Source organism: Podarcis erhardii, assembly GCF_964252035.2.
Source record: "Podarcis erhardii genome assembly, chromosome: Z".
In the NCBI taxonomy this organism is placed as follows: Eukaryota; Metazoa; Chordata; class Lepidosauria; order Squamata; family Lacertidae; genus Podarcis; species Podarcis erhardii.
In genome coordinates this window covers 9,789,196-9,806,918 of record NC_138504.1, presented here as the reverse complement: position 1 = coordinate 9,806,918, position 17,723 = coordinate 9,789,196, and the positions used below count along the sequence as shown (strand labels likewise).

The window sequence follows — 17,723 nt, the reverse complement described above, 5'->3', positions numbered from 1 at the left end:
TGACATTTTTAGGATGGAAGAAAGAAAAAAGCACAGAAAGTTTGTCCCAAACATTGAACTTGTCTGGTCTTTTATCATGCTACTATGTTAATAATAAATTTTATTTATATCCTGCCCTCCCCAGCCGAAGCCGGGCTCAGGGCAGCTAACAACAGTAAAATAGTACAACATTCTAAAAACATTTCATTATAAAAATTAATTAAAATCAAATTGATGGCAACCATTAAGCTAAAGTTCTGTGGAGATTGCCAAAGGAGGGAGTCAGGCTGCGCCCTGACCAAAGGCCAGGCGGAACAGCTCTGTCTTGCAGGCCCTGCGGAAAGATGTCAAGTCCCGCAGGGCCCTAGTCTCTTGTGACAGAGCGTTCTTCCTGGGAGAAGTGATGTGCAGCCCCTCATGATAGCTGTTTGTTCTTTGGCTGATAGTGGTAGAGTAAGCTTCTGTTGCGCTCTGTATCTCAGTGCAAGCAACATTTGGGAGCCAAGTATTCTTGTGGGCAAAGACAGGGGAAGCCAGTACCAGTCAGCTGCTGCTGCTTCTGCTTCTGGGTGAGGCCCAGCAGGTCTCCCCCTTGCAATGACATTTATTACTGGGAGGCAAGAGTGGACCTTAGTTTGCTTCCCTACAGCTTTGCAGTCCCAGGAAATGTTAAATGTCCTTTTTTTCAGTCCCCAGCTGACCAATGCTTAAATCAAATTTATTGCGTTTCTGTTCAAAACATATACCAAAACTCATAGTTTAGCCCTCATGCTGTATAATTTTATCGGTGATTAGTGTATAGAGTTTAAATGGGGTATACAAGAAAATGTTTTATCAAATTGTCATGTTGGGCTAACCTTTCCTACATTCTCATGGAAGCCGTTACCTTAGCTGCTTTTGTGGGGCTTTTCTTTTGTTTAATTCTGAATAGCTGTTCTATACTTGCAGATAAAATTGAGCTGCTTAGGTCTAGTCTCTTAATAATCTAATAAAACAATATTGGTCAAAGATTATATTAACACAGCTGCACTTTTAAATAACTTCTTTGAACTTAAAATGGTGGTTCAATTATCACAAATTGGTAATACATATTCAGTCTCTATTAACAAATATGCAGCAATATGAAAAGAGATATACAGTGGTACCTTGGGTTACATACACTTCAGGTTACAGACTCTGCTAACCCAGAAATAGTGCTTCAAGTTAAGAACTTTGCTTCAGGATGAGAACAGAAATCGTGCACCGGCGGTGCGGCGGCAGCAGGAGGCCCCATTAGCTAAAGTGGTTCTTCAGGTTAAGAACAGTTTCAGGTTAAGTACAGACCTCCGGAACGAACTAAGTACTTAACCCGAGGTACCACTGTATTGAAACCCTTTTGACACCTTTGACTTTGACTGTCCTAAGAAGAACTATAATGTTTTGTGGTTCTATTCCGACACTGCTGGGTTTACTTGCTGTCATAATTGTGCAGTAAATTATGCTCCCATGAAGTGTTTGTCCTTGTTAGATGTTGCTATTGTATATTTTCTCTGTATGTATCAGAGAAGAGCCCCTTTCTGTATTCTGTTGAGTTTAAGCTTAGTTCTAAGCAGCCAGAGATACGTTGCAATTCAGTCACTATTTCAGACAGTCTGTGCATCTGTTGATCCACAGTGGGATTTTATTTTTTTAAAGTCATCTCGCTCTTTCATTACATCCTCAGGTCTGTGGCTTCACTTTCATAACAATAGCTGACCTTTCCAATTGTAATAATGTTCTTAAGTAAAACAGTACTCAGCACTGTGTAGAAAGTAATCCCACGCCAACATGGCAGAGTAAATAAATAAAAGGCATCAGCATGTACCTTGATTGTGCACAGACTAAATAGTGATATATTAGAAAGAGCACACTTTTTCTCAATTGAGTAGACAAGACTGTCTTCTGTTTAGAGAGATCCATGCCTGCAGCTCTCCAAGGTCCCCAACAGATACTGTTGGTTGGCCATTGTTTTGAACTGCTGCTTTGCTATGTTCTTTTCCAATGTGAGCAACCTTGCACAAAAATAGATGTTGAGTCTTGTGGTGTACTTTACAGAAGGAAGGTTTTTCTACCCTGGACTAAACTATCAGACATCCTGGCCCTCCAATCAATAGTCTCAGTGCAAAAATATGCCAAGAGTCAGTAACATGTCACCTTGGCTTTTGACAACCAACCCCCCACCCCCAAAAAAACCATGTGTGCCCTCCAACAAATCCAGGAGCAGATCCCAAAAAAATGCCCTAAGGTTTTTTTTGGCAGAGGAGGAGGGTATAGTTCAGGGGTGTCCAACAGGTCAGTCACGATCTGACTGGGGGGGGTCTGGGGTTGATCGTGGTCAGTTGTGGGACCTGCCACCCCCCAAAAAAAACCTCAACAACTTTGGTAAATTTAATGGATATACCACTGCCAGTTTTTTTTATAGTGGGAGTAGATTGCAGTCTCTTGAAAGTTGGACATGCCTGCCACAGTTTTTCATTGAAGGCAACTGTCCTGACTTACGTATATTGCCTAAAGGAGAACAAGATATAGAATACTAAATGGGTTTTTATAGGTTAATGCTCAACTTTGGTAGGGAAATCTAACTCTCAGACCTCTGTCTTTTTCTCACAGGTACGGGAAACACTGTGGCCATTATGATTAGCCATTCAAAAGGCATTGAAATCCTCCGTAGGCTGGAACAAGGCTACCAAGTGACCATGGTTATTGAAGTGGGGAAAAAACACGGATCATGGATGAATAACTACTCCATCTTCTTTGTTTCTGTGTCTTTCTTCATCGTCACAGCAGCCACTGTCGGGTACTTTATATTTTATTCTGCAAGGAGGCTTAGACTTGCAAGGGCTCAGAACAGGAGACAGGTGAGTTTCTCATATGCATTCTTCACTGGAGAGTCTGGATGTGCCAATTTACATAGCAAAATCAACACTGGCCTTCTGATGCAACACTGACATAACATATGCTAAGTGCTCCAGCATGCTATAGTTGATCTTGCTTTAGCAGCTGAGGCCCTACAGGCAATGTTCTGGACTTATGGATGCCTCAGTAATAGTCCCTCGCAGGATGGCAGAAGGATGCCTCTGAATTCCACTTGCTGGGAATCTCTGATGCACACATGTAATCGGCCTTTGGTTCAATACTGTGAACAGCATTCTAGACAAGATGGGCCTTTCGTTTGACCCAACAGGGCATTTTCTGGGCTTTATTGTCCCAGTATTTTTGCTCTAACTTGCCTCTGCTTGTTAGTAGACACTGGTTCTCTCACAGTCTCATGTTTATGGCGAAATGTACACCCCCTACTCCTCAAGACATGTGAAGACATTTGCTAAAGCTTACTTTTCTCAGGTGTGTAGAAAATGCTGGATTCAGGGGGTCAGTTGCTGCTGTTTATCACAACTCACTTCTGCCAGCATGCTACATAAAATCTGTGTTAAGATTAATCATGGTTCCATGAGTCTTAAATGGTGGATTCACCTCTTTATATGCAACTTAAGAAGGAGGCTTGAATCTCATTAACTAAACAAGTTAGCTCTGTTCTGTGATGTTTACACATTGAGAGTGTTGTCTTGGATTTTCAAAGTCTATGCAGGGAATTGCTAATTAGTCTAGTAGTCTCTCTAGAGCTCTTTATCACCCATGCAAAGCCCAGTAAGCAGTGTCTCCCAGTTCCCAATCAGCTGTGCTTCTAGTAAATAGATGGTTTAAATACTTGTTTGAAGTTCCTTATATGAAAAGTGAATTCTTCATGTAATGTGATTCTGGGTGCTCCAAGGTGTAAAGGGTAAAGGGACCCCTGACAGTTAAGTCCAGTCGCGGACGACTCTGGGGTTGGGGCGTTCATCTCGCTTTACTGGCCGACGGAGTCAGCCTACAGCTTTCAGATCGTGTGGCCAGCGTGACTAAGCCGCTTCTGGCAAACCAGAACAGTGCAAGGAAACACCGTTTGCCTTCCCGCCGGAGCGGTACCTATTTACCGTATTTTTCGCCCTATAGGACGCACTTTTTCCCCTCCAAAAATGAAGGGGAAATCTGGGTGTGTCCTATGGGGCGAATGCAGGCTTTCGCTGAAGCTTGGAGAGCGAGAGGGGTCGGTGCGCACCGACCCCTCTTGCTCTCCAGGCTTCAGGAAGACATCCGCAGCCTAGGCAGCCCTGCGGGAGTTCCCACAGGGCTGTCTAGGCTGCGGATAGCAGCCTGCCGCCCACCGGGCGGGGTGCCCTGAAGCAGAGCGCCCCGCGCGCCGGACAGACATCCGCAGCCTAGGTAGCCCTGCAGGAGTTCCCACAGGGCTGTCTAGGCTGCGGATAGCAGCCTGCCGCCCGCCGGGCGGGGCGCCCTGAAGCAGAGCGCCCTGCACGCCGGACAGACATCCACAGCGTGGGGAGCCCTGCAGGAGTTCCCCGCAGGGCTCCCCACGCTGCGGATAGCAGCCTGCCGCCTGAGGCAGGCATCGGCCAGCCCCACAAGCTCGGGGGACAGCAGGGAGGCGCAGCGCCGTTCCTCAACCTGGTTCGGTTTCCCCGACCTGCTTTGGGGGGGGGGAAGATTTTTTTCCTTTATTTCCCCCCCAAAAAAACTAGGTGCGTCCTATGGGACGAAAAATATGGTATCTACTTGCACTTTGATGTGCTTTCAAACTGCTAGGTTGGCAGGAGCTGGGACCGAACAACGGGAGCTCACCCCGTCGCGGGGATTCGAACCACCGACCTTCTGATTGGCAAGCCCTAGGCTCAGTGGTTTAGACCACAGCTCCACCCGCATCCCACTACAAGGGGTAGGATGTGACAACCGCGAATGCCCATTGTAGTCTTATAGCTACTTGACCATAGGAAGTAAGGACTGCCGCTGGGCATGGGAACATGGGGAAAGTTTATTTGGGGGCATCAATAAAGACTAGCAATTATTGCAATACACTTTAATTTATATGCAAAAAGTTCCAGGGAAGATAGGGGAAGGAAAATTGATTAGGACATCAATCCTAATCCAGAGGTACCCACAGGCCCCCAAAAGTTGACAAGCCCAGTCGTTTATCTTGGACAAGGGAGGTTAGCTTGATCACTGAGAGGTGATAGGGATGTGAAGTACTTAGACTCCCTCCTACTAATTTTTGGACTCCTTTGCCTATAAAGGCACCAGTATAGGAAATGTACTAGTGGTTCCCTTTGGCTTTTCTTTCTGCATCTCCACACCTCTATTCTACTGAAATCTGAATGCTTATGGTAGATTTCACTGCTACAACTACATAACAGTTTCTTTTGTATGCCTAGCATTATCATGATGAGAGGCTGAAAGGGATAAAATATTCCCACTTATTTTGTGTTTCTTTAGTATTTCCTGGCTAGTCAGCTTTGTGTATTATGTGTTGGTACAGTGGTGCCTCGCAAGACGAAAATAATCCGTTCCGCGAGTCTCTTCGTCTAGCGGTTTTTTCGTCTTGCGAAGCATCCCTATTAGCGGCTAAGCGGCTATTAGCGGCTTAGCAAAAGGGGAAAAACTCGCAAGACTCGCAAGACGTTTTCATCTTGCGAAGCAAGCCCATAGGGAAATTCGTCTTGCGAAGCGTCTCGAAAAACGGAAAACCCTTTCGTCTAGCTTATACCTTACGGTATAAGGTGGTGTCTATGTGCCCATCCTGTATTTTTATAGTAGTGTCCAAAAAAATGTATTTCTTGCATAGATTGATTCATTGTTAGGTTGATTGTGGGGTGAAAATCATTGAATTTCTGGTGGAAGGTGTTCAGGGTCTGTTGACCATGTGTCCAGATGATAAAAATATCGTCAATGTATCGCAGGTACAAGAGAGGTTTGAGTGGGTAGGAGTTTAGGAAACAAGATCTCAAAGTAGCTGTTTTACTACAAAGGAATTTCAGAAATAGACTGGAAAGAGAAGCTGCTGAATTACAACTTATCACCAAACTTAAAACCATGGAGAAACCTGGTCTGAACAAAGACCTTGGATTCTTATCTCATTATACATGACAAAGCCATTTTTCACCTTTTCACCCCTTGCTTTTTCCTGTAAGACCTATTGCAGTCGTTAAGAGTCGTCAACAGGCTCATCACAGCTATCTGCCAATCACCCATTCCCACCACCCTTCTGAGTAATACCCCTCCCCACCTTCTCACTATATAGAAGGGTCTGGAAACTTCTGTTTCAGTGTATCTGAAGAAGTGTGCATGCACACGAAAGCTCATACCAAGAACTGACTTAGTTGGTCTTTAAGGTGCTACTGGAAGGAATTTGTTTTGTTTTTTCTTCTAACTTAAGTTCTTTTTTTATATATGTAGGTATCAAGCAGTCACCTACTCTTCAAGGACTGTTAATGAATGCCTGGTGTTCTTTGATGTGTTTTTGCCAGGAAATGCTCAAACAGTATCTTTTGAGTTACTGCAGGAGTAAGAGCAACTGTTCCTGGTACCACATCTTTCCAATGATAGGAGCCAAGGCCAAGTGTCCAATTTGTAGTGCCCTCCCCATCCTAAATGGGTTGGACTCCTGTTTGAGAGACAGCAGTGTGACTGACTGCAGGCATCTAGCTACCATTCAGGTTCTTCTAGTGCATAATTACAGCCTTTCCCTTGCTTCTTACCAACCTAGCTGAAATTACGAGTTGTGATGATAAATGAGTCGTATTTGTGTAAAAATGTATTCATTGTGGCTCATCAGTATTTATAGCCTCCTAAAAGGATGTGAATCTTTAGGGCTCATTATGACAATTAATCTCTAAGTAAATGAGAGACAATTTCCATTCTTCCACATGCCACTGAAAGACTCTTCTTGTATCAGGGAAGGACCTCATCTTGTATATTCAGTTAATGTTAGTGGCAAATTTAAGCAGTGAACCCATAGGTGATTTGTTGCCTTTGTGTTTGCTTGTTGGCTTTCGGTTTTAGGAGAGGTGCTAGAAACCAAGAAGCAACTTGCAGGGAAGACTGCATCAGCATTCATATAGGAATTTATTTTGCAAATATCCTGAACACCTCAGTGCCTGCATGTTTTGGAAACCTGTTGCCAGCAGATCTTGTAGGCTTCCAAAAGCTCCTAATATGATGCTCTTTCAAATATTGCTTACTATTTCCTTGAAGTTTTTTGAGCAGCAGATTAATGAGGCTTGAGAACAACTTCCTTGTTCTTTTAGCATCTTTTCCTGTTCTATGGCTTGTGTTCGATCAGAGCAGATCTGGGAGTGGTTTGTGTCAGCTTTGATAAAAGACTGGTGAGTGTGGCTGTAAGGCTGTAGCATTCCTGGCAATTAAGCAGAGCTTTGATTGGAGCTGGCCTACTGAAACAAAAATTGAGGACAATAGGAGTTACTTGATTAGCTTGCCTGTGCTCATCTGCCAGTCTCTGTTAGCTGAGGAGGAGAATGCCACCTATCCAGTTTCATTTCTGACATTGTGGCAACTGTGACCCAGCCTATTCCTCTGAGTGTAATCTGCTTTAACTGTTTTAAATTTTTACATTGTTGTAAACACCCTAGTACTGTACCTGCTGGTGAAGGGTGGGGCGATAAATTTAGTAACAATTTCCTTAGCAGCTAAATGGAAGAGAGTCACAATATTCCAGTTGATTGGTGGCTAGGATGCATTCGTGCATTTCAAACCAGACTCCATGATACTTGAGTATTCCTGTCATGAAGAGACTAGAAAAGCCTGCAGCTTTCCAGATTAGATCAAATGCACACGTTTTCCCTTTCCAATTAGAAATTGCTTCAAACAAGCTAAGGGCGGTGGGTGACTTTGTTTAACTGATATACAGGCTTAGTTCAACACACAGTAGAGACTTGCAAGAGTGTGATTGCAAGCTAATGACTGGAACAAAAAGATCATGTTTGCATCTGTTTTGTGTATAGCCAACATGAGGTCAATGCAAGGAATATTAGAGATTCTGGAACAAGTGGGGGGGGGGGTCAGTCTCTGAAGGACTTTTTAATACTTTAATGAGAAGTACTTTCTGAAAACATTTGAATTGTGTTTGAGAACTTTGATGTCCTTTAGTCTTTAGTGGCAAGCAAGCGTTGCCTCCTAAATAAACTCCAGTGTTCTTTAGGAATGCTAAATAAACACTTCAGTTAAACTTCCATGCATATCTTGGCTCATAATTATCTTCCGGTTGCCACTGTTAGGCAAGAGTTATCCATCTGCCTATGGAAACACCTCATTCAACGTTAATGAATTGTGTAGCAGTTGGTGTTTATAGATTTTTATGGGAGAGCAAGTTTCGTGTTGACCTAGTGCTTGTCTGTTACAGAGACGGCTGAAAGCAGATGCCAAAAAAGCCATTGGACAGCTTCAGTTACGTACACTGAAGCAGGGAGACAAGGTAATATAACTGAGAGAAAGTGGTTAATGGTGCTCTGGGTGGGGTTGCGCTTCTACTGATGGAACAATTTGGCGGGTTCTCAGGCCTGTCACCTTCTTTGAGTGCTCGGCTGTTGGCAGTGGCCTGTAGACCCTTTTACCAACTCTGTACAGCTATGCTGCTTTTGGCCTCTCCTAGTGAAGACAGACTAACTTACCTCCGTTAACCACACTTTAGTTTCTTCCAGAACAGACAGCTTCAATGCTTTCCATATAAGGCAACCTTTAAAAACAGCCCAACCTTCAGCTACTCCAAAATATAGCAGCCAGACTTGTGTCTCTCTCCCCGCCCCACCAAGATTTTTATTAAAGTTTTCACAATACAATAAAATAGTACAGTCATACCTCGGTTTACAGACGCTTCAGGTTGTGCGATTTTGGGTTGCGCACCGTGCCGAACCCGGAAGTACTGGAACAGATTACTTCCGGGTTTCGACGCATGCGCAGAAGTGTTTTGCTGATGCGCAGAAGTGGCACTGTGGGTTGCGAACGTGCTTCCTGCACGGATCACGTTCGCAACCCGAGCGTCCACTGTATCTGGAACAAATAGAATCAAAAAGACTAGAAAGAAAGGAGAAAGAGAAGAACAGAAAAAGAAAAGGGGGAGCGGACAGAACAGAGAGATAAGAAACATAGACAACACCAGTAATGATAGTAATAATAATAATAACAATAATAATAATAATACACAAAATTATATGTATATAGCCCTCTATCAAAATTATACCTTAATCTTCAGTCCACATACAAAGAAGTGAGTTGTGTCTGGCACTATCAATTGGATTATATAGTTCCAGTCCCATATTAAGTTTGAAGGTTTCCTGTTTCTAAGCTCAATTTAAAGTGCTTGTCTTGGCCTTTAAAGCCCCTAAATTGTCTTATTAGGGCCTGGCTATCTTAAGGACCCTCTGCTCCCATGCAGACTTGCTAGGCAAGGTGTAGGGAACCTTTAGTCCCTCCAAATGTTACTGCACTACAATTCCTCCCATCAGCCCCAGCAAGCATTGTTAATGGCTAGAGATAATGGGAGCTATATTCAGCAACATCTGGAGAGCCAAAGGTTCCCCACGTACCAGATCTTAAGATCAACTTGGAGTTTCTTTCTCCCTGTCCCATCATATTAGGATGTCTGTTGGGAGAACATGAAAGACAAAAACTTTCAGTGGTGATGCCACAGTGATCTTCAACCTAGGATAGCCAGATGTTGCTGGGCTAAAACTAATCATCACTCACTCATTGGCTAAACTGACTGGGGATGTTGGGAGTTGTAGTTCAACATCTGGAGACTCAAGCTTGAACATGCTCTAGAATATCCTGCTGAAAATCCGTGCACATTCTCTGACCTACCTTCACAGTAATTTGGAAACTTCAGCAAGTAGCTAGTGTTTAATATTCTCCTGTTGCCACATTTGCATTTCAGGTTGCTGCTTTTTAGTTATGGTAACATTTTAAATCTCTTGGGGTTTTTTTTAAAATAATTTTTGTTCTACTTTTCTTATTCTGTGAAGCTGCTCTGAGTGCCCCATAGGTATAAAACTGCTTACTTAGAACTCCCCTTGGTCTTAAAATATTTTGTTAATCCTAATGACATTCCTAATATAATCATGCAAAAATTGTTTCTTTTATAATACAGAAAGATTAATATTACACTAGGTCAGTTTGTGACCCCTCTTTACCTGCAGCAAAGAGATGTTTTTGTAGCCATGAATTTCCCAAATAGGTATAAAAGGATAAGAGCCTGTTAAAACTGCTTTGCACATTTTTAAACGCCGTTGAATAGTCCTTACTTAAAGGTTGGGTGGAAATGATAGACAACATTTATAGTTTGTTTGGAGGAGGAACACTGAAAGGCCATGCTTCAGTTTTAGAACCAACTTTGGCTTTTTGCAGTATTTTTATACTAGATTGAATTCTACAAGACTGCAAAAGTAAAATAGCTTTGATGGAATAGATTCCATTACATATATTTTGGTCTTCATTTTTGCTAAAGCCCGTCTTGTAGATATTGTTACCCTTAACGCCCTGGAGATAAAAAGCAAAAATGTATTCTTAAAACTCACCACAACTGTAGAATAGTATTTTGGAATACTGCAAGCCTAGTGTTCCACTCCCTGTTTTGTGACTACCACACTTGCTAAATGCTATCAAGCTTGTTTAAAACAAAGGTCTCTAACGAGGATGTTTTTTTTCCATTTCTTTAGGAAACCGGTGCTGATGCTGATACCTGTGCTGTGTGCATTGAAGTGTACAAGCCAAATGATGTTGTGCGAATTTTAACGTGCAAGTAGGTTAATTCCCCACCCCCCAGTTACATTCTCATGTTAAAACATTCTGACCATTTTGTCATGGCTGTCTTTATCCCTCTTTATATACACTGAAGTTGTAAAGGCTTTTATTTATTTTATTCCACTCTTCAGATGAGCAGGGTTAGTGTTAACTTTCCAAAGCTGTAGATCAGTGGGTGCTGCCAACATGTTGTTCTCTAGATGTTGTGGACTACAACTCTTACTCTTCAGTGAAGATAGTTGGAACCCACAACATCTGGAAAGCATCGCATGGGCCTCCCCTGCTCTCAATCATGTTCTTCTGCCAGGAGAGCCAGGAAGTAAATGCAAAAAGGTAGGATTGTGAGGGCTTTTTATTTCATATTTCTACAGCTCTCAAGTTGGGTTTGCACAGGAGTCCAGTTATTTGCTGGCATCATTGGGTGTCTCCCAAAGAGGGGTTCTTATAGGTGTGATGTTTATGGCAGTTCAGGAACTTCCTTTATTGTATCTCCTGTTGAAACCTAGCTTCTAAAACACAATGATGAAAATTTCCAGCCCAAATAATCTTTCAGGCAAGCCAGATAGCTTTGCTGCCAGAAGCATTTATACTACCTAACAGCTTGTCCGTAGCTTAAGGCATACCTTCATTTTATGAGTAGCACAGGGTTGCTGACTCAGGGATGCAATTGTGGAAAAAGTAGTAAAAGTTCACCTGAACCCCTGATAATCTTCTTTTTCCCATTTGCTGCTGGCAGTTTGTGAGTAGGGAAGGAAAAGCAGGATGGTGGTGGTGATGACTTCATAACTTTAGACACCAGATGAAAACATTCTCCTTTACCCAGGCCTTCGGCCGTTAAACAATCTATGGTCTTTTAAAAGTGGGACTGTTAAAAGTTTTTCTATGATTTTTAAAAATTATTATTATGCTATGTAAATTATTACCTGGGATCTTCAGATAAAGGGTGGTATATAAACTGAATAAACAACGAAAACAACAACTTTTACTGCACTTTACAGATGGAACCTGATTTAGCTAACTTGACAATTTACCTGCTAGCTTTGCTCTAGCTACTTTCAGACTTGGTTTACAGCTGCCTGATTTACTATCATGCTTTAATTCCAAGACCCTGAATGTTTTCAAAGGATTAAGGCTTTAAGCTTTTAAAAGGAACCAAGGATTATATGAGCAGTTAGCTTTGAGCAATGATGTTGCATCTCTGGTGTATCGCATCAACAATTTGATGCAGCAATAGGGCACAAGGCCTTGGTTGAATATGTTTAAAAGAACTGGCAGATGTAACATTGATGGGGGTGAGAATTAAGGCAGCAGGTTGGTGGTTATACCAAAACAAGAATAAAAAAACCTTGAGTGCACTCAAGAATGGTAAATATTTTAGCTGCAAATTCATAAAAGAAAACTTGCTTCAATTGTTTGGTAATTTTTAATTAAGTAAAATTTTCACTAACAAAATTACCATATGTAGAAAAGAGACCTTTTAAATAATGACAGATATTATTTGTTTCCTAGAATTTGTAAATCTGCCCCTGTAGCTACCGGCCAACTCAGTAACTTCCACACTCTGTTGAGCACACTAGCCTGCCACAAGAGTGTTGTAGCATTCTCTTCCTTCCAGTCAGCTAAGGTAATTCTACTGTGTGTCTGCATTGGATGCCACTCAATCATTCTGTCACTCCCTGTGCAGTGATGTGGCAGTATTGCCCACCATGAGAAGGAGGCATGCCTAGAAAATGAGTAATTCAGACACAGAAGGATTGAACTTGTTCTTTCTCTTGCACATTCCACAAGTAAAAGTTTTTGGGTGTTAGTGTGCCTCTGCTATCAAAAGTTCAGGAGTACCATGTTACTCACTGAGACGAACCATGTCAGCAAAACCATACCCTGTGGCAAATTGTATGACTTGTTGCACATGTCTTGAATGACTTCTGCACTCCCCTTAATCAGGTGCATGCACATAAACGAAATCTGAAAGAGACAATGTTCTTAACAGATTAGCAGTTCATGCGTCGTATTTGTAAAAAAAGTAGCTATACAATTAAGGCTGCCTTACACTTTTTCAGTGCTTAGAAAATGACCATGGCTTCACATCTTAACAACATGTGGATAGCTCGGTGGAAGCCTCTGACGGGTGGAGAAATTGTTCAGATGCTCTGATGCAAGTCAGCCCATTTGCATATTACTGAAGTCCATTTTCTCCTAGCATTCTGCATGTGCTATTTTAGTCCTGCTCCGAAAGTGGGGACTAAAGACAGATTAACCACCTTAAATGGCAGACAGATTAATATCAAAACTGAAATGGAAACCTGCAAACTCATGAACACCCCCGCGCGTGCACACAGGGCTAATTTTTAAAAGCAAAACCATTTTCTTCAGGCGCATGGAATGCCATAAAGAGGAACCAGAGAAGAGGAGCCTGCAGTGGCATTCTGTAGCTCTGTGGTGTCAACCGAGAGTCTACAAGGGTGGGAAGCTGAATAGGGAAGCAGAATGTAGAAGTAGTCCTCTGTAGTTCCCTACATCTTTGTCTCTGCTGTCTCTGGGTGAGGAGTGGCTCTCCCAAGTGCTGCTGAACTACAGCTCCCATCAGCCCTAGCAAGCATGGTGCGTGGCCAGGGAGAATGGGAGTTGAAGTTCAGCATCATTTGGAGGATCAGAGGTCCCTTATACTTGTTCTAGGTCTTGTCATACAGACATGCAGACACTCAAAACACCCTCCTGTGAGCACACCCTCCATGTGAGCACACAGAGCCCTTTCCCTACTCAGAGCCAAAGTTTCCCATCAAGGTTCTGTATCAACAAGTTTGCATCCTAGCTACACGTGTTTCCCCACTTCCCCAAAATTCCACAAAGCTTGTGCAGTTTCTTTTCTCCCAGTAAGATGCTGCTGTATCACTAAAAGGCAAACGCTTCATGGTTTAGTGTTTGTGTGGCTTAGGGTATTTACCTGAGGTTCTGGGCCACTCCTGAACAATGTCATTCACTTCAAACTTCTTCTTTTTCAGCAAGCACTGTTTTACTGTAACCTGCTGAGTCACATTACAAATATTTGTTTTCCTTTCCAGTCATCTCTTCCACAAGATCTGCATTGATCCTTGGCTGCTGGAGCACAGGACATGCCCCATGTGTAAATGTGATATACTCAAGGCACTGGGAATTGAGGTACCTCTGCAGTTCCTGCTTAAGAATCATGTGGCTTGCTGCTGCTTCTAGACAGGAGGCGGCAGCTTAACTGAACATTTGGCTGCTGTAGTAAGTTTGTGAAGGCATTTGGGCCTAATGAAAGGTGCAGTGAGACAAATTCCTCCACCACCAATTTACTAAACAAAATATGCATATTTCATATGCATCTCCTCATTGTGTTCCAGGCTGGCTTGTCATCGCTGAGCAACTTTGCGTTATTTCTTTATATACTGCCCAAAACAGTTTCTAAGTCATTTACAGCCATAAAATCTATATATAATTAATACATTTGCAGCTACATTGTGGGGCATTAAAACATCCCAACTTTTGCAAAGCGCTCAACAGCAGCGATACATGAAAAGGGTGGGAGGATAGCTTGCAGTTAGAAATAGTGGCATCTTTACAGTAGAGGCTCCCTGACATTAAGTCTGTTTGATGCAGGTGGATGAAGAGGAGAGAGCGGAGTCTTTCCCAGCCACTGTCTCCAACGAACCCTCTAACATGCCTTCGCACACCGATGAGGAGAATCCTAGTGAGACAGGATCATCTGGATATGCTTCTGTCCAGGGGAATGACGAGCCGGTTCAAGAGGAAGTGGCCCCTTCAGAAAGTAAGTATTTTAATGGCTGTGCAGTAGCACTTCTGAGTCTTACGTTTTTATGGTAACATTAAACAACAGTACAAAGTACAATGCAATGCAGAGCAATTGTGCACTTCATATCACTAGTAATTGCATACTTCACTGTTCCAATCATAAAGGACATGATTTATTTATTTATTTTTAAATTATCTGCACTGGAGTGTGAACCCTAAGCTTTTGCAGGCATGCGTTAAAAATGATGAAGAAATACTAGTGTTTGCTGCCACCTTCTGGAGGTTCACATCCAGTAAACTCCAGTGTATTCTCTTCAGTCCTCCAACATGAGCCTTGGAGCTCTTCCCTTTTTTAGCAGATTGTGCCCACTTAAAATACCTCCCACTGCCACTGCACCACCAGCGCATGATTTCTGTTCTCATCCTGAAGCAAAGTTCTTAACCTGAGGTACTACTTCTGGGTTAGCGGAGTCTGTAACTCGAAGTGTTTGTAACGTGAGGTACCACTATACATAAAAACAGTCAGGTGCCAAGTTTCTTCTATTGTTAGTTAACTTTGTCATACTCATGGACTCAATGGACACAGATGCTACATGTGAAATATCTCATAGGGTTTCCAAGCTGGTGCCAAGCGTATTGCTCTGCTTTCCTTTGGACCACATTAGCGAGGCCAAGACGGGGGTATTGTTGGCTGGGCAGCCCAGGACCTCCAGACATACTGCCCAGACTTGCATCCCGGAAAGATCACTTTGGTGCTGAAGTTTGACTTCACCCCCAGGGGAACATTGCATTGTCTCTAGAGGCCAACAATTCTAATACTAGCTTCAATTTAGTTTTGTATTGCTTTAAAGCTTCACATAACTAAGTATTCTTTTTTAAAAAAAACCAAAAACTTGTACTCAATACAGTGGTACCTCGGGTTAAGTACTTAATTCATTCTAGAGGTCCATTCTTAGCCTGAAACTGTTCTTAACCTGAAGCACCACTTTAGCTAATGGGGCCTCCTGCTGCCGCCGCGCTGCCGGAACACAATTTCTGTTCTCATCCTGAAGCAAAGTTCTTAACCTGAAGCACTATTTCTGGGTTAGCGGAGTCTGTAACCTGAAGCGTATGTAACCCAAGGTACCACTGTATATCCATTGTTAATTGGCTTGCCTCAGGCCCCTCTGGTGAAATTTCAATAGTGCTTGCAGCTCCTTCTCTGTGACACATGCTCCACTAGCGGGCTTGTAACTTGTAGGGTGGAAAAGTGACATGTTGCCAAAACAGAGCCTTCAGAAAAGAGCCAATTTAGTATAACTTCTTAGAACCGACTTTCCAAAGGCATAGAAATGTCACAAAAATATAAACTTGATCAGTTGTGATTGGGTGGGATTTTTTTTCTAAACTTATTTTCCCCCTTTCTTTGTAAAAGGTGATAATCTGCATCTTGTGAACAACGCAACTGATCCTCCACCTGTAGATGTCCTTCCACACCTGGACAATCCAGGTTTTGAGGCTGACGAAGGAGAAGTACGTGAAGAGAAAGCCTAAGCAGCTCTTGCAGCATCTGCTATCTACTTGACATAACCAGCATCAAACAATGACAGAACCGATAAGACTGTTGTGGCAGCAATTTTGCTTTGATATTGAGATAAATTTTAAGGTTGCAATTAAATTGAGTGACCTGACCATTTACTTATTTTCTTGTGGGATTAGTTTTAGTACTCTCGAGTACAGATTTGTGGGGAGGTTTTTTTTTAGTGCAAACAAGGAAGACAGAATCTTAACACAAAGCCATTTGAGCTCAGCTACTTTTGATACAGTAGAATTTCATTTGCTTCATTTTGGTTTTGAATTAACTTGTTTTAAGTCTCATAGTTAGCTTTCTTATGAACGTATGTTTTTAGTTAACTAGTAGGGCGTGTTCTTTTCATTTTAATGAGCCTAGGTTAAGTATTTTTTATATATAAAACCAGCAAGAGTGGCCTTATAGTCAGTGCAGCATCTCTTGATTTATTAAATTACTGGGACCAGTCAGATGTACCTATAAAGTATATCAGGAATTTTCTGCACCTACTCTATGGGATTTGAGGGTTAAAATTTGCAAAAATGCTTGAGCTGCCCTTGACTGAAAAGTTAAGATGCCTTTAATCTGCACATTATACAGGAAAAAAAATAGCTACATACAGTCGTACACTTCACCAAAGGTTACTGTGGACTACAATTAACTGGTGCAAACACATGGGCGTAGCCCAGAAATCTGTCCACTTTGGATATTGCTGCTTTTAGCCTTTATGAAGGCTGAAGATTTCTAACTCAGAGGGAATTTTTGTTGCCATTGTTCTGAAGGAACAGTTAAATGAATGTTCCCAAATGGTGTTGGTCGGGTGAGAACATGGCTAAGATGGCAGTTACTGAATGGGTGAACTTTTTGTGTTTTTTTTCTGATTTGTGAGACAGCAATTTGGATATGAAGCTAAGTGGGGGGGGTACTCAGGGTGCCTTAGGATGGAGCGTGGAACTTCACCCACTCATCCGCTAAAGTGAATAATGCACTTTATTGTTTATTTTGCATCTCCTGTGGTTCTGTTTCTAATGGCTAGCACTAGTAGAAGTGGCCTTTTTTGTGTTTTTTTTCTCGTTTGTGTTTTTTTAACGTTTTGATTTTTAGCAGGAGAAAACAGACATTTCCCCTCATTTTTGCATCATGTTGAATAAAGTTGTAAATATTTGATTTCTATTAAAAACAAGAACACCGCGTTGGATACAAAATGTAAATAACGCTGTTCTAATACCCATTTAGTATGTTCCCTTATTTTTGATAAATAAAAGCAGTTGTGTTATAAGCAGGTTTGTCTCAGTCTAACTCTCATTGAATGACATCAGCACCAACCACCACCATCGTCATCATGGGGAACCTCAGAAGGTTAAGAGTGTTAAATAACCTCCATCTTGTTAACTTAATGTGTAATAATCTCAAGTATATAAGACTTGTGTGCCTTCAGCAATGGAGAGAGACTAACTGGCACAGCTGCAACAGGGAGATAACAGATAACAAGATGCTACTGTTGTGAGGACTATATTAAGGGTGAATATATATTTTAATGATATTGGATGGGAGACGGCTCAGTTGGTAACCACTTGTACTTGATTCTGAAGGGACAGCTGTTATGGACCCGAGTTGTTGCATCCAGGAGATAGCCTGTTTTGGACAGGGTTGCATTCCCTTGGAAGGAGCAGCTTGGCAGCTTGAGATACTCCTAGATTCAACACCCACTGCTGGCCTGGGTAGTGGCCAGCAGTGCCTTTTTCCAGTTCTGGTCCAC

General features: G+C 42.3%; 1 protein-coding gene across 1 annotated transcript in view; it reads left to right on the top strand.

Annotated features, from left to right (window-relative positions):
- The window catches only part of RNF128 (ring finger protein 128), a 37,372-nt gene extending 20,126 nt beyond the window's left edge, over positions 1-17,246 (top strand). Inside the window, exons 2-7 of the mRNA XM_081848101.1 lie at positions 2,608-2,855; positions 8,246-8,317; positions 10,557-10,639; positions 13,704-13,800; positions 14,263-14,431; positions 15,830-17,246. Of these exons, the coding sequence (XP_081704227.1) occupies positions 2,608-2,855; positions 8,246-8,317; positions 10,557-10,639; positions 13,704-13,800; positions 14,263-14,431; positions 15,830-15,948 (788 nt within the window). The 3' untranslated portion in view covers positions 15,949-17,246. The remainder of the gene's footprint in view (positions 1-2,607; positions 2,856-8,245; positions 8,318-10,556; positions 10,640-13,703; positions 13,801-14,262; positions 14,432-15,829) is intronic.
- Positions 17,247-17,723: the final 477 nt, after the last annotated feature.